Below are 15,748 nucleotides of genomic sequence, written 5' to 3'. Positions count from 1 at the left end.
AGTGCTATTACTGTTGTGGTTGGCTTCCAATTTATGGGCCTTAGAGCCTTGAGGGAGTTGGAAGCAGCAGAAAAAGAGCTAATTCATAAAAAAAAGTCCTCATTTGGAGCGGATGCCTTTCTCTGCCTCTCTGCCTCTCTTACTTTGAATCACATATACTTGTCAACTGAGGCTTCCTCCATTCCCTAGATTGTAAGGTGATCTCTGGAAAGTCAAAAGAATCAAGGAAGGTTCAATTTCTTGTATTCCTAAGTAAAACAATTCTTTTCTCACTTGCCAAATGAATGATATGGTTAATTATCAGACAAGTATTAATCATTAGCTCAGCTGGATGACTAGCGAAAGATGCAAAGTAATGATTTGTACCTGGGAAATGTTTCTCCAAGAGGATCTTTGCCAGTTAATATCACAATACAAGGCAGACCTTCCAAATCTTGATATGTCCGAGGGATCCACTCTTCTGGTTCATTTCCTCTCCAAGTCTGTAGAAAGGAGCCATATGATAAAGTCAAAACCCCTTATTTAAGTTTCCACTTTTTAAAAGGTTTCTAGCTCCAGATTTTATACATTTGTGCTTCTAAATGACTTCTGGTAAGTGTGTGTGTGTGTGTCTGTGTTGCAACTAAAAAGCATACACAAGCACTTCTTAGAAGAATGGCCTTTAGTTTTTTTTCTCAGTGGGATAAAATAGGAAATCTTGTTGCATTACCCACACTGGGCAAAGAAACATACAAAGTAACATACACCACCAGGGATACAAACCTTATGGAAATCCTGGCTAAACTACCTGACTCAAGGGTCTTAAGTGTATTTTCTTCATATAACGGACAAACTTTTGGGATTGATTGACAGAAAAAAAACACAGTTTAGATGTAAATGGTTAATAAAAGAATATCAACAAAACTCCATGAAAAGAGACATTTTTGTTAGCTACTCTGATGGCTATTTTTCCTCTTCCTTTATGATTTTTCAAATTAACTGACAAATAACGTTGGCTTAGGGCTCCAAAGAGTGTCTTCCAAGAAGGCTAAGTTAAATAACCAAACCTGGACCAAGAAAAAACCCTGCTTCTCGGAAGAGTAGAGCAAAGGTTTCATAAAAACCGGTTAGCATCAACTTTTTAAGTATCTTAACACATATACATATATACACGTGTGTATCTTCAGTAAATTTGAATATATCAACAAAAAGGAAAAATTCCCACCAACTTGAAAGATATCAAAAAATGAAAAGATCTCATATTTTTCTATCTTAGAGCAGAAACAAAGTAGACCATCTCTTAAGTAAATAAGATTTCTGCTTTTTATAAAGTGTGTATTTAACTATGTCAGGTCTCTAGCAGGAGTTATAAGAAATGAGCTGACATTTCTGATTCTACTTCAGGGAACAAGAGACTAAGAAGTGAGGTGTTAAGTAATGCATATGATTTCATTTTAAAATAGGCTGTTACTTCCTCTGCTAAACACAAAATGGAATAAAAAGGAACCACAGAGCAAGGAATAATATAGGATTTGATTAATAATTTGTTGATGTCTGCAAAAAGCAGTTTTTAGAAATAAATATACTCATGATTACTTCAAATAAAGAGCATATAATTTGTAAAACTGGAAGAGACTTAATCTAGTGGCCGAATCTTACATTTTTGCATGCTTTGGGGAATCCAATCATTCTACACAACTTTGTAAGTTTGAGAGAATATATGTCTTAGAAAATCAGTCTGTCAAAAAGATTTTTATTTGGAGAAAGATTCTCCACAAAAATTCAATTTTCCATATATTTTCCTGTCAAAGGGAACCATAATATTACCAGATTAAAGCAAACAATTCTGAAAACTGGAATCATTTCACTTAAAGTTTTCACATTGACTCATGATATCCCAGCACTGGGGTTCTCCCTGAATATTTTTTATCTCCCAGGAACCATCATCCACAGGTCATGGCTCCACCAAGAATAATGAGGTTATTATAATAGGAAAACATGTATTATGATTTACTTTACAAGATCTTTAAAAGATTGGTAAACAAATCTTGACCAATCAGACCAATTGCTACTTGTGATGAAAGATGGATGCAGTTCTTCTGTGAACAACCATGGCACCCTCAGGATGATTTTACTGCAGGGGCATTTAAGACAACAGAAAAGATGGGCAAGCATTGAGTTCAAGGAAAGTATGGGCTCAAGGACAAGGAAATCTAAGCTTCACAGGCTTTCTGGAAGAATTGATTTATTTAGATTAAACCTTGTATCCTTCTAAAGAGCTTATCATCACTTAGAAGTTAACCATAATACATAAGATAATTAGGGTAAAATGCAAAAATAAGAGCCTCTACCGGAAAAAGAGGCATTGCATTTCACTCAAGACAAAATGAAAGGCACACCGTGCCTTCCCAATAATGGTAAAGGAGGCTGGTAACTCAGAAATAAGAGATGAAGCAGAGACCACCAGGCAAGTGGCAGCCTTGTTTAGGATTTGAACATCCTACTGGGATTCATAATTTCACTTTTATACAAATGGACCATACAAAAAAAATGGACTGATGTGATCCAGTGGTTTTGACACTATGGAAATCTCTGGTGTGGTTGGTATCAGCTACTGGTGTTGGATGACAGCTACTCATCAAATTATATGAGGTATAACTGCCTTGTGAGGTAGTTACTTGAGATCCCTGTCACGCAGGACAAGCTCTCAGAATAGCCAGTCAGACCCATTGCTCCTTAACAGCCCTGCAGCTGATTCTGATATTTTAGCAGGCAGGTTAAGAATCTCAGGTCTTGACACTGGTTTCAAAACTTTGGCCCAAAGGGCAAATTAGTTAGGATTTCCTGATTTATACTTAGTGATTGGCACTTCTGAAGGATGTAAACAAATGACACACTGTAAGTTGCTAAACTTGTCAGTGTCAGTGGCAACCCAGAGAAAACCCTGCAGCCTCACAACCTTTTAAACCATCTCCCTGAAACAGATGTGAAGGACTTCACACATCACCACCCATTATTTGCTTTACCAGATGGGTCATCATTGGCATCATTCAAATTGTCTCAAGATCTATGTTTCAATGAGTCAAGACTGTTAGAAGAGTTGCAGAACTCATTGGATATTCATCCTAGGAAATCCACTGTAATGTGGTCCATGGATAAATGTAAAATTATGAATACTATATCTATATATGAGATAGAATTGTTAGAACTTCCACTAAATATGGGAGATTCTATTTTAGATTTATTACAATCTAACACAAGATATTTTATTTGCATTTTGGATTATTCAGTTTAGATTAGCAAATAGAATAAAAATAAAAGTTTACATTTGTAAAATGTTTAGGAACACTAATAATCCCAAAGTAGGTCTTTTAGATATCATACAATCCAAGCCTCTCATTTTGTAGATGGGAACTGGCAGCCCAGGATAGAAATGCAAATCCTCCAAGTATATGTGCTTGCTTTTCATAGAATTTGTGCCACGCTAGATTTTTGTTAACCCAATAGCTCATATTTAGTGTATAGATAATATGTTGGTTTAACTTAGACACAGTACCTGGCTAGGTACCATACATATATACATATATATATATATACATATATATATATATGTATATATGTATGTGAGTATTTTATCAAGTGCTCTTTAATGGCTAGGCCACATTGGATTCTCAAAGTTCCCAGAAAAACCTGAGCAGGGCATAAGGTAGGGGGTTATATTAGTTGATTTAGGAATTCTACCCCCTCCCAAACTTAACAGGAGGGGCTGAGGAACAGCAGTCAGTCTCTGGCCATGCAGAGGGGCAGTGGGTGGCTCATGCACTGAACTCCTCTCCAGGAGGCTTGGATAAGCCTCAATCCAGCCCAAGCCATGGGGGGCTGAGGGTCAAGGTAACCACAAAGAAACAATAAACTGTTGTAGATCCACATGCAAGAGGGTGGGGAAGAGTTTTATACGCATAGTGAAGATAAAGGAGAATACCTTACCGACTCTAGACATGAGCTGATAGGCTGGATGGACAGAAAAGGAATAGTAAATTGATAATATTTAAAGGCATACCCCCACAGAGACCAGAGAGAACAACTTACCTTTCCCCTGAGAAAACAGACGGCCGCAGGCTAGCTGCATCTTGAACAAGGTCAATAAACAGGGGGTCAAATTGGGTCATCTCATTTTTGCACCTGCAGTTGGAGAGCATGGAAGACCAACTGCATGCACAGGCTAAAAAGGGGGCTTCACAGAATCTTAGTCAACTGTCTCCAATTAGGAAAGTGAACATGTCCCTTAGTTTCACTTTAATATCGTCATAAAGATCAAATTGACATATGTGCAAAACCCTATTAAACTCAGGCCTCTGTGCCACCTATGTGGGAGTCCTAGAGAACAGAAACAAATGGTATTTTGAAGGAGAAATGTCTGTCCATTGCTAACCTTTAATCGTGCCACAAAGTGAGTTGCAACACTGAGTTCAGAGGCAGGATTCCCAAGGATGATCTCAAAGCGGTACTGTAGACCCAGCTTGTCACGCACCTCCTGCAGCCGCTCCTTGGCTAACATCGCCAGCTGCACAGAGGGCACCCTGATAATGAGCATGTGTCCCCTCCCGCTCTTGTTTTTTCCTGGCGAGCTGATGAGGTCATCCATAATGCTGAGTGTTTCTGGTGTGCTGTGGTCTCGAAGAGATGCCATGGTAGTGAGAGCCATCAGAGCCTCCGAGTACTGCTGGATGAGAAGGTAGCAGCGGATGACCATGCTGTGCAGCCTGGGGTACCTTCAAGAGAACACAGGAGGGAGCCGGCATTCAGGCAGCAGGACCAGCTGGGATAGCAAGGTCTGTGCTAGGAATACAGAGGAATAGTAGTAAGGGGCTATCATAGGCTTGAATACTAGAATGACCTTCGAGCCCACATCACCTGAAGGAAAAGTTGAATCAGAACTTGTAGGAATAGGCGCTGCAAGTTTAGGGATAATCTAGTGACTGTTGCTTCTCCAAATGTGGTTTCTGGATCTGAAACAGCACCACCCAGGAGCTTGTGAGAAATACCAAATCCCCCAGCCCAGACACACTGAATCAGAATCCACAGCCTGACAAGATCCCAGTGATTTGTAGACATAGTAAATTTTGAGAAGCACAGTCTAGTCAGGTCACTATATTTTCCTATAAGATAAGCCTCTGTGCTTGAGAAAACTCAGTGCTGACTGGAGAAATAGCACCCCCTAGTGGTATGGCCTCCTAGCACATGAACAGTGAAGCAGCAGGGCAGATAGGGGCCTCTTCACCTCCTCCTAACACCCATGATACACGCCCTATCCCCAGGCTTGGACTGCCAGGTAGGAGGATCACTTTGTTCAAATTGGCAGTTTTTACAGTCAGAAAATAAATCACACAAATGAGTAAATTTATGTGCTATTTCTCAGAAAGCCAGGTCTTTCTGAAGACAAAATGAGTAAAAATGGGCATAGAGGATCCGTTGCAGGCATAAAGAGGAGTGGTGAAGAAAAGTCTTTGGCAAAGTAAGGCCCTTGCCAGAGTCTGGACAAGTCTCTCGTACAACCTGGCAAAATGAAGATGAATCTGTGAACTTTTTTTCTGATGACCAGCTGGGAGCTCATGGAGCCGCCTTGTAGCTGGGTGGGCTAATAGGGGATTACTGCTGCTCCACTTTAAAATTATATTTAAAGTGAAAGAAGTGGCCCACTTGCCTTGTAAAAAAAAGCCCATAGTCAAATGCCAAATAAGGTCATCAAATGAACAGTGTGATTTCAAAATACTTCAGAGCTGGAAAGGACCACAGATGTCCTAGATTCTGATCACCCTGCCTTCTCCTAGAAGGAGAATGAGTTAAGAGGCAGAGAGAAACTTGCCAAAATCATCCAACTAGTCAGAGACAGAACTGAGTCTAGTTCATTCAGATCTCTCATAGTATCTTCTTATATTGCAAAGATTTAGATTGGAGCAAAGCAAAGAAATCAGTCAAGTCTGGGCAGTTCCTTCAAGTGTTCAATAAATCATAGCTATCATTAGCCTGAGAGGACCGGGTTGGAGGAAATAAAAACAGATGATACATGTTTCACACTTAACTTTTTTTGCTGAGTCATGCAGGAATGCCAAAGTTAGAACAGATGGTAACTTTGATACACAGGCATTTAAATTTCACATTCTTTTTTTTTTTTTAAAGATTTATTTATTTATACAAGAACTGGGGTACAGGCCAGAGGCATGGGAGGGTAAGAGAATTCAACAAGAGACAGCGCAGGAAGCAGAACAGGCAGACGACCGAAAACACTGCTGAGGAGAGGTATGTGAGTATCTCCATGTGAGTATCTCCCTGGCTGGCTGGGAATCGAACCCGTGGTACAGTGCAGAGGCTGTGAATAGCTTCACAGCACTGCGCTCAAGCCCCTGCACCACCCGGGGGGCCCTAAATCTCACATTCTCAAAGAAGCATGAAGTGAATAGTTTTCTCAATCTGTTTTGTTTGCATTAAACTATACAAAATTGTGTAGATTTGTAAATATTATATGAGTTGTAATAGGAGTCATGTAATATGAGTAATGAAAACCTGCCTGATGTTACTGGAATAAAAGAGACATTCCAAGCTGGTGGATGGGATAGACGGATTGAAAACACTTAAAAGGGAGTCTCATGGGACATTTCTGGAAATCTAAGATCACATGTACTGTGAGAGGATTAATGTCACAGTATCAGTTAAGTCTCCTCAAACCCAACAGCTGCAGAAATATAAGACCCTACTTCAGGCCTGTCCCTTCTCCTGACACAGCAGTATAACTTGCTAGAGAGAATGCATGCACCTCTTCTCATTTTTAGTTATTTTTTTCTTAGCAAAGTTACAGTGTAGGTTGTTAAATAGATAGCTAGTGATCAGCTGGAGTTAGAGAACTTCAGCTACCAATGATTAGAATGTACCTCATCACGTAGAACCCACTTGCCCCATCATTGGAAGATCAGACAGAATTCTGTAGAGGGAGCTCTGTTAGATGAGATAGACTCTAGTGCCTCTACGTGCTCTTTGAGTTTATGATGTCAGAAAAAAGTTCTTTTACTCTTTCAGAGTGTGACCTGGAACTGGGTAATAAAAAGAAGGCTGAAAAGATTGAACAGTCATAATCCTTAACATGTAAAGTCAGGGACACTGAATTCACTTAAATGATCTGATTGCTCTTTAATTTTCTCCAGTCTACACTTCAAATATCTCTTAGTAAAGTTTAATTATTAAAGTCATCCCAGGGTTTTTGCTTGCGGTAGACAGAAGAGGAAAAAAAGGAGAAAATACCACGGTATGGGGTATATGGTAGGGGAAGCTAAACCTTGAGGTATGGTCTTTAATAAGCAAGCTCCTCTCTGCCTATGTAATCCTGGGTGGTAGCAATGGGAGAAAATTCAGAGCATGGAAAGAGGTTCTACATTACACTTTGGGTTGCTAGTTTCCTTTGTAGGTCTTCAGTGATCACAGAAAACCCATATTAATACAAGGTCATGTTAGGAAAGGCTATTTTTATTCTGCCTTCACATGCCATCTGCACAGCCCAGGCTCCACCAAACTCCCTGTGACACCGACACAAAAGACTTGTGGCTATTTTATCTAAATATATGCAAGTACAGCTAAAGAAAAAGCAGAAGGTCCTTATTTACCTCTCCAGGAGCGTGTTCACCATTTTTTCAAAAGTTTCGTCACATCTCAGAAGTGGGCTTGTGATTCCCCATTGCAGGGACTTACTGTACTCATTCAAACCAAAGTACAGCTTCTCCTCGCAGGTCATGTCCTCCTGATTCAAAACACAGAGCAATCCCAGTGAGGGCAAGATACAATGTATCTTATTTTCTAGGGTGGGGGTAATATCCCTGTAATAGGTTATTTCCTGGGAGCTTAAAAAAAATTGTGAGTAAACAGGTGTGACTACAGCAAACTACTACAAAGCTTCTATATAGGAAAGAAAACCACCAATAAATTGAAAAGGAAATGTATGGAATAGGAGAAAATATTTGCAAGCCATTTATCTGATAATGGGTTAGTATCTAAAATACATATGTTAAGAACTCACACAACTCATTAGCAAAAACAATCCAATGAAAAAATCAGCAGAGGAACTAAATGGACAGTTTTCCAAAGAAGATCTACAGATGGCCAATAGGTATGTGAAAAGGTGCTGGACATAACTAATCATTAGGGAAATGCAAATCAAAACCACAATGAGCTATCACTTCACACCTGCTAGACTTACTATTATAACAAACACGAGATAACAAGAGTTGGTAAGGATGTGGAGAAAAAGGAAGACTTGTGCACTGTGGTGGAAATGTAAGTTGGTGCAGCTCCTGTGGAAAACAAGGTTCTTCAAGAAGTTAAAATCACAACTATTCAGCAATTTCAGTATTTGTTCAAAGGAAGTAAGAATAGGATGTTGAGGAGCTAGCTACGGTTCCATGTTCTCTGCAGCATTAGACATAGCAGCCGAGACAGGGAAACAACCTAAGTGTCCATCCGTGGATGAGTGGGTAAAGATGAAGTGATCTCTCCCTCCCCGCAAACCCCCACCCAGAACAAATTTTCCTGACACAGGGATTTTTCCAAATCTTAATGGAGGCAAGTTTTTTTCTAAATATAGTAATTATGGTCATAAAATAAAAAACTAAACCTAGGACTCCCTGGTGGTGCAAGGGTTAAAGTCTTAGGGCTATTAAGCCCTAAGTCTTAGGGCTGGTGATAACCAGCCACTGCAATACACGTTCTATCCCTGCCAGGGAGCTAACCCACATGTTGCAGCAGAGCTTTCCTGTCTCACCTGCTACTCCCCTCAGCAGTGCAGTTCATTAGATCTGGCTGTTCTGTCCCCCACACTGTCTCTGGTGAATCCTCTCACCCCCCATATCTCTGGCCTACACCCCAGTTCTTGTATGCATAAATAAATAAAAATAAATCTTTAAAAAACCAAATCCTAGAGCAAAAGTAAAGCATATCCACATTAAAGAAAAGACAAAACAGACTCCTAACAAAACATTTTTCACAGAGAATGGATTTTTTAATGGGCACCTAGGTTTTCATTTAAATGAATTATTAATTACAGGTTTCCTGACTCAGCTGAAAGCAATAACTTTAACATTTGTTACACTCCCTGGCTGGTCAAAACACGATGTAACTTATGAACATGGTGATGGCTAGTAAGAAAACCAGTAGAACTAATTAATCAAAATTCCATTTACCCTTTTTTTCCCTGACAACTAAGCCAAGTTTCCCTCACAATTTGCTCAAATAAATGTAAAGAAAAGAAAATTAATTTAAAATAGTTACAATAGTCAAAATATATTCAGGACCAAGAACCAAAAACAAGGCATTTTAAGAAATGGAAGCAATGTAAATCCAATCAAGAGAGGAGGAAATGTCCCAGCTGTTCTTCAGAGCTATATGTGTATACACACACACATACACACACACACACACACAATGGAATATGTTAAACCTTGAATAAGAAGGAAATTTCTGTTTGCGACAGCATGGATGAAACTTGAAAGCATTATGCTAATAAAATAGGTTAGAGAAAGACAAAAACTGGGTGCTATCACTTCTATGTGGAATCTGAAAAAAAAAAATCAAACTCAGAAACAGAATAGAAAGTAGTTGCTAGAGATTGTGGGTAGAGAAATTAGGGAGAGGTTGGTGAAAGGGTATAAACTTTGATCTCTGAGATGAGTGAGGTCTGAGGAGCTGATTCATAACATGTGTCTACAGTTGATAGCAATGTATTATATGATTGGAATTTGCTAAGAGAATATAAATGTATTCATGAAAATATGTACATGTAGACACAGGATGGATGTGTTAATTAAATAGATGAAAAGAATCTTTTTACAATGTATATGCACATAAAATCATCATGACATATACTTTAAATATTTACAATTTTCTCTGTCAATTACACATCAATAAAACTGAAAAAAAATTGCCTTTTATTACATGATCTGACACGAACTCTACAATCTTCTCTGAGGCACTGAAATTTCCATGTACTTAAAATGAACTTCATATGTGACTAGTGAACTGTTGACATGCTTTCTAACCAAATGGTAACTACATACATGATTTTTTTCTTCTTTTATTCAGACATTTTCTGAAGAACAGCATTTTTTTTTAGACCATGCAGTCACAATGTCAGATTTTTTTTTTCCTCTTGGAGCAGCTCTCTAGAGTAACACATGAGATTTATAGACCTCTTGAGATCAACAAACTCAAAACTATAAAGAAAATTTAACTTTTCTGACATTATTTAATGATGGTAATTCATAAATGCTTATCCTTTTACAACCAAATTTTATTTCAAAATGGAATGTATACTTTTCTACCTTCTTAAACAGAGTATACAGTATTTAATTTTTTCTCCTTGATGACTCATTTATCACTATGAAAATGAATAACTATTTTGAGAGATGACAGAGATTCCCTCAGAAAATCCTAAAGTGTGTGACAAACTGCTTACCCTTAAACTAAGTAGCCCCAGAACATTGAATAAGAGTTATGACTTCATATCTTTTTCTATATTAATTTTACAGTCATTTCTTCTTGCAGTCATGTTGCTTGTGTGTTTTAGCCTCACGTTTGCTATTTATTATGTATTAGTATTTTTACTCTCCAACTCATTTTAGAAAGATAACACACCAATTTAAACCATATAATAAGATTAAAATAAATTAGGCAACCAAAGGGAAAATAAGTAAGGTTAAGAGAAATAAGATTAGGCCAGGGGTTAAATCAACACTCCTAAGGATGCTTACCAGAAGTTTTTGTGCATTTGTTGGAAGTGGCCTACACATTTGGCTCTGAGTTTTTAGTAACCCATCTAAAGGAATAAGCAATAATGTGACTTAGAAAGTCCCGGTGATAAAAATAAAGCATTATTTAATTGACAACTTTTAATTTTTTGAGGACCCCAAAGAAGCAGTTCATCCTGCTTGGAACAGGATGTTATTTTAGAGTAAATTTATTTTACAAAAGGACCAGAGTCTTATAAATACTGGATACTCAGAGCATAGATTGAGTGACATCTATTTCATCAGCTTAGAAGCCTTTTCATTAGTTGATTATTTCCTTCTAAGTTCTTGGCTATGTTCTGGATAGATGTATCAAATAAGTCATTTCAGGTTGAAAAAGTCATTCATTTGATTTCCCTCCTTACCTAGACTGCTGTGTGGCACAGAATAAGTGGACAGGCTTTCTCTTATATGCACTTCATCCTCACATTCTTTCTCATCCTTGGAAAAATATAACACCCTATTCCAGGCCTGCGCCTTCTCTGATGCAATATACCTTGCTGAATAGGATGCACCCAATTGTTCTCATTTTATTTTTCTGAGCAAAATCATAGGTTAGGTTATTAAATAAATGGCTGGTGAAGCCAGTGTGGAATTTAAGAACTAAAAATAAGAATTAGATATAGTTTCCCCAATCTGCTAAATTTTTAAGTTTTCATTAAACTATAAATACAACTTCCTAAGAATTACAAAGGTTGTCATATTAGTTAATAAGACCATCTTTACAAAATTCTGAATGTTGTTACTCTAAAAAAAATCATGTGTCCCAAGTACCGCAAGAAAAAATCCAGTTGCTGGGGCATCATGAGGGAGCATGTCTGAGACATGACAGAGAAGCCACCAAAGAGACCAAAAGATTTCAAGTCTTAGATTGAAACTCATTATTTAAAGGCACAAAGATAATCTGGGATATTGATGATGGTGTCAGATAATATCAGCTCTTTTGGGGAAAAATTATATGACTAATTTTGTACCTACATCACAATCTAAAAGAGATCACCTAACCAAATTTATATAGCACACCATTCACTAGTTGTTAGTCTTGTAATAACTAGCAATATGGACCCTTTGGAAGACAAAGCCTAGTGTAGTTAGACTTTTGAACTCTTGTGTTTTATTTTACAAAGCCATAACCATACTTATTGCAAGCTTCTCTCCCCTGGGGAACTTAGTTATCATTATGTAGCAGAGAAAACAATGGAGACTTACCATGTTGTCCAACTGTATCCAGTGAACCTCATTGCTGGAGCTAATTCGGGACTGTTGGGTCTGTAGAGTGTATGGGAAAGAGCTAACCTGGAGCACCAGGAGATTGAAAGCTTCGAGTACTTCTCTGCAATTAATAACTCTGTCAGCCAATCCATGACTGGGCTCACCATGTGACAAAGAGCCAGAAATGACACTGTAGAAGTAATGAAGTTCACGTTAATAAATACCTCCTAATTTAACTGATTAGATACAGAAGCAGACACCAAAAATGGAGATGTTTTAGTTCTTATTTTTCTAGCTTTTAAAAATTGAAAACAGGGGCCTCCCCTGGTGGTACAGCGGTTGAGCACTGGGCTGCGAGGCTGCCCTCAGCCTCTGCAGCACCAGTTTGTTCCCCGGCCGCCGCCGAGGGTCCTACAAAAATAAATAAATAAAAATTGAAAACAGGAATAAAAGCAACTGTATTTGATTTGGAAGAGCAAAAATGACACTCCTCCTTACCGATTCCATACAGATTTCAGACTTTTTTTTTCTTTTTTCAGTTTTTCCTTGATATACCTCAAAGTGTAAACTCAAATCATAATTAGATGGAGCACATTAGTTCGAAAGTTCATCTGAAAGCATGAGCTTCTCCATTAAAGTGTAATGCTTATAACTATGCAAGGATCTCCTCGGTGTTAATATCACTCCTTCCTTTGAGGTAGCTAGACTTTAAGGAGTTCTAAGGGGGGGGGCTCTCATCCTTCTCTGCATGACCAGCATCATTTTCAATTCTGTTCAATTTGTACGTACCAGGTTATTGTGAAGTATCAAAGTTACATGTGTGTGCATGTGTGTATGAAAGAAACAATCTCAATGTTCCATGTAATTAAAAACAAAGAAGTTCAGGGCCTCCCCTGGTGGCGCAGCAGTTGAACACTGGGCTGTTAAGCTGCCCGCAGCCTCTGCAGCGCCGGTTCGATCCCTGGCCACCCGTGAGGGTCCCACATGGCGCGCAGACCTCTCCTGTTGCACCCACTGCTCCCCTCAGCAGTGTATTTCATCACTCTGACTGTTCTGTTTCCCGCTCTGGCTCTGGTGAATCCTCTCACCCTCCTGCGCTTCTGACTGTACCCAGTGCTTGTATAAATAAATAAATCTTTAAAAAAAAAAAAACCAAAACAAAGAAGTTCAATGCATATCCTTTGTGCTATTATCCCCAAATTTTAAGGATGAGGTAGATAAGGTCAGTGAGCTATTTCTGCTCATAGAACACTACTGATAACTGAATAGTAATGCAAGATCTTATTTACACCTGCATATGTATACTCTGTGGATTGTAAAGTTCCAAACATTCTGTCTTCTGAACAAGCACTTTTTAATCCTGATATTTCTATCAACAGACCAAAAATCTTGAAATCCATAACCTCAGTGTGTTCTTGAGAAAAGAAAATCTTACATGGTTGATGATACCCGAAACTTCCCTTTCCTTCCTTACATGGTAAAGACAAATTATGGTATGTAATACCTAATGATGGTTTTTCCCTTTAAAGAAAATAATCTATTTGCTTTTTAAATCTATAGGAGCAAAGGTCCCTCTACTAGATCATTACTGTAATTTGATCTGCAACCAAAGCTACCTCCATCATGCCACATTTACTGTTCTTTCATTAAGAATATTATTCTCAAATGTATAATTCTGTTTCATTAAGAGAAATATTATATTCTTTATATTCTCAAACTGGTAAATTAAAGAAGGTTTCAGATGTGTTTTCATATAATTAAAATGGCACCTCTACTGCTGTTAAAGGTAAGAGGGAGGAAAAAGGCAAGGAATGAAGCAGAGAAAAAGGAAAGGCTGGAGAAAAAAAGGTCTGAGAAGGAAAGCACATCTCTCTTCTGGGACTTCTTTAGCCTCAACCTTTTGCTACCACCCTTCTCTGCAGCACCAAGTTCCATAATGCTTTGAAGATCATGAATTTTTTTCTACAGTTTTAAAAACTTATCATTTTTTAAATTTATAGGTGTCTAAATGTACGGAATTCGCCTTTAAAAATTTATTACAGACAATAAGTGCAGTAAAAATTATCTTAAAGCACTGGTTTTATTCTCTTAAGATTACAAAATCTGGTGTGAGTGGCTGGCAGTAAGTATAGAGGGAGAATGTTTGGGGATTGGTGAGGAAGACCCAATTTCCTATTTTGGAGGAGCTGGTGAAGACCATATTTAACAGAAATTTCTAAATTCATTGAGAGTTTAGTTAAAATAAAATCTTCACTTAAGTTACAAGAAAAGTTGAGAAAGGAAGGAAAGAGTAGGGGTAAGTTACCCATAAGAAGATGCCAAATGTTAGAGCTCCTGGGCTTTCAAATCACTACCTTTTAAAGTAATTTATTACTTTATTCCATAATAATAATTGCTGTAGAAGAAATACTGTATTTGCTCACTCTGAAGCAATCACCTCGTTAGTTCCACATGGGAGTTGTCATGGACCAGCACAAACAGTGTGTAAGGGTTCTGTTTCACCCTTCTCATAAAAACTTCAAACTTGGTTTGAATCTCATTGTCCAGACGAACAACATATTTCTCTGCTCTCTGATAAGCTGTCCCAGTTTCCTCCAGACCCAAGTCTACAAGGACACCTGCAGAAAAGAAAAAAATTTTTATCTTCATACATACATATGAATGAAACACTTAAATTCACTGTCAAATGATATGCCAGATACTGTGTATAGGATTTACAGAGTAGGTAATTTTCATATTTCCCTCCACAATTTTGAGGAGGAAATATCAGATTTCCTTTTCTTTAGAACACCCCACCTCACCTACCATACTTTTCACAAATGCCAACAGTAGACAATCTGATACTTTAAGTAGAAGCAATTAAATGTTTGAGACCTCTGTCTAATTAAATTCTACTGATATACAAAATGCTGCTGCTAACAGTTACTATAGGCTATGGGGGGGGGAATGAAGCTTTGGTCTATAGTTCTTGGCCAAATTAATATAATTACATAAGCCCCCTCTACAAATTTAGCAACAAAACAAAATATAAGAAAAAGGGAAGTAAAATGTAATACCCAAATACACCACAACTAGATTTTTAAAATTGTATTAGGTAGTATTTTATTCATTTTTTAAAGTGACAGTTTTATATGTTATCTGTAGTACGGGAAGCCCAATGAATGTCGAAATTACATATTAAATTAATAGAACAGAACAGAAAATTTCAAGATCACTATATTCAAAATGTTAAAAACTAACTTTATTTCTGTATCACTATCTCTGTATACAATAAAATTTCCTCTACATAAAAACATCTAAGATAGTTGTAGGCATATGGAGCTGTTACTGGTATAACTAATTAAAACATCAAATCCTCTTAAAAATGAAGAGCCAAGACAGTAATTATATAAGGTGAAGGATGTGTTAAGTAATCTTTTTGTGGTAGACATTTTTGCAATATATGTGTGAATCAACAGATCAGCACCAGAGCTTTGACCATCTTGGTTTCACACCTGGGCAGGTTTACCCCTCCTTAGACAATCTGGTGGTTGTGCACTCTTAAGGTCACCATCGTGATGTCAAATTTAGTGCAGACACCAGACCAGCTTAGTACAGTACAGTTCAGGACTCCTGGGCTTAAGCAACCCTCCTGCCTCCGCCTCCTGAGTAGCTGGGACTCCAGGGCACATGACACCACACCTAGCTGTGTATGTGTATAAATTTCCACATTGTATTACACAGCATTTTAC

The 15,748-nt window shown here is 37.9% G+C and overlaps 1 protein-coding gene across 3 annotated transcripts in view; it reads right to left on the bottom strand.

Annotated features, from left to right (window-relative positions):
- The window catches only part of GREB1L (GREB1 like retinoic acid receptor coactivator), a gene marked incomplete at both ends in the record, with an annotated part of 92,478 nt that overhangs the window by 19,247 nt on the left and 57,483 nt on the right, over positions 1-15,748 (bottom strand). For all 3 annotated transcript variants that reach the window (XM_084252787.1, XM_084252788.1, XM_084252789.1), the window contains 5 exons: positions 367-482; positions 4,412-4,751; positions 7,635-7,768; positions 12,015-12,207; positions 14,455-14,635. In XM_084252787.1, the coding sequence (XP_084108913.1) occupies positions 367-482; positions 4,412-4,751; positions 7,635-7,768; positions 12,015-12,207; positions 14,455-14,635 (964 nt within the window). The remainder of the gene's footprint in view (positions 1-366; positions 483-4,411; positions 4,752-7,634; positions 7,769-12,014; positions 12,208-14,454; positions 14,636-15,748) is intronic.

This window comes from Talpa europaea, assembly GCF_964194135.1.
Source record: "Talpa europaea genome assembly, chromosome: 13".
In the NCBI taxonomy this organism is placed as follows: Eukaryota; Metazoa; Chordata; class Mammalia; order Eulipotyphla; family Talpidae; genus Talpa; species Talpa europaea.
This window is presented reverse-complemented; position numbering and strand designations above follow the sequence as displayed.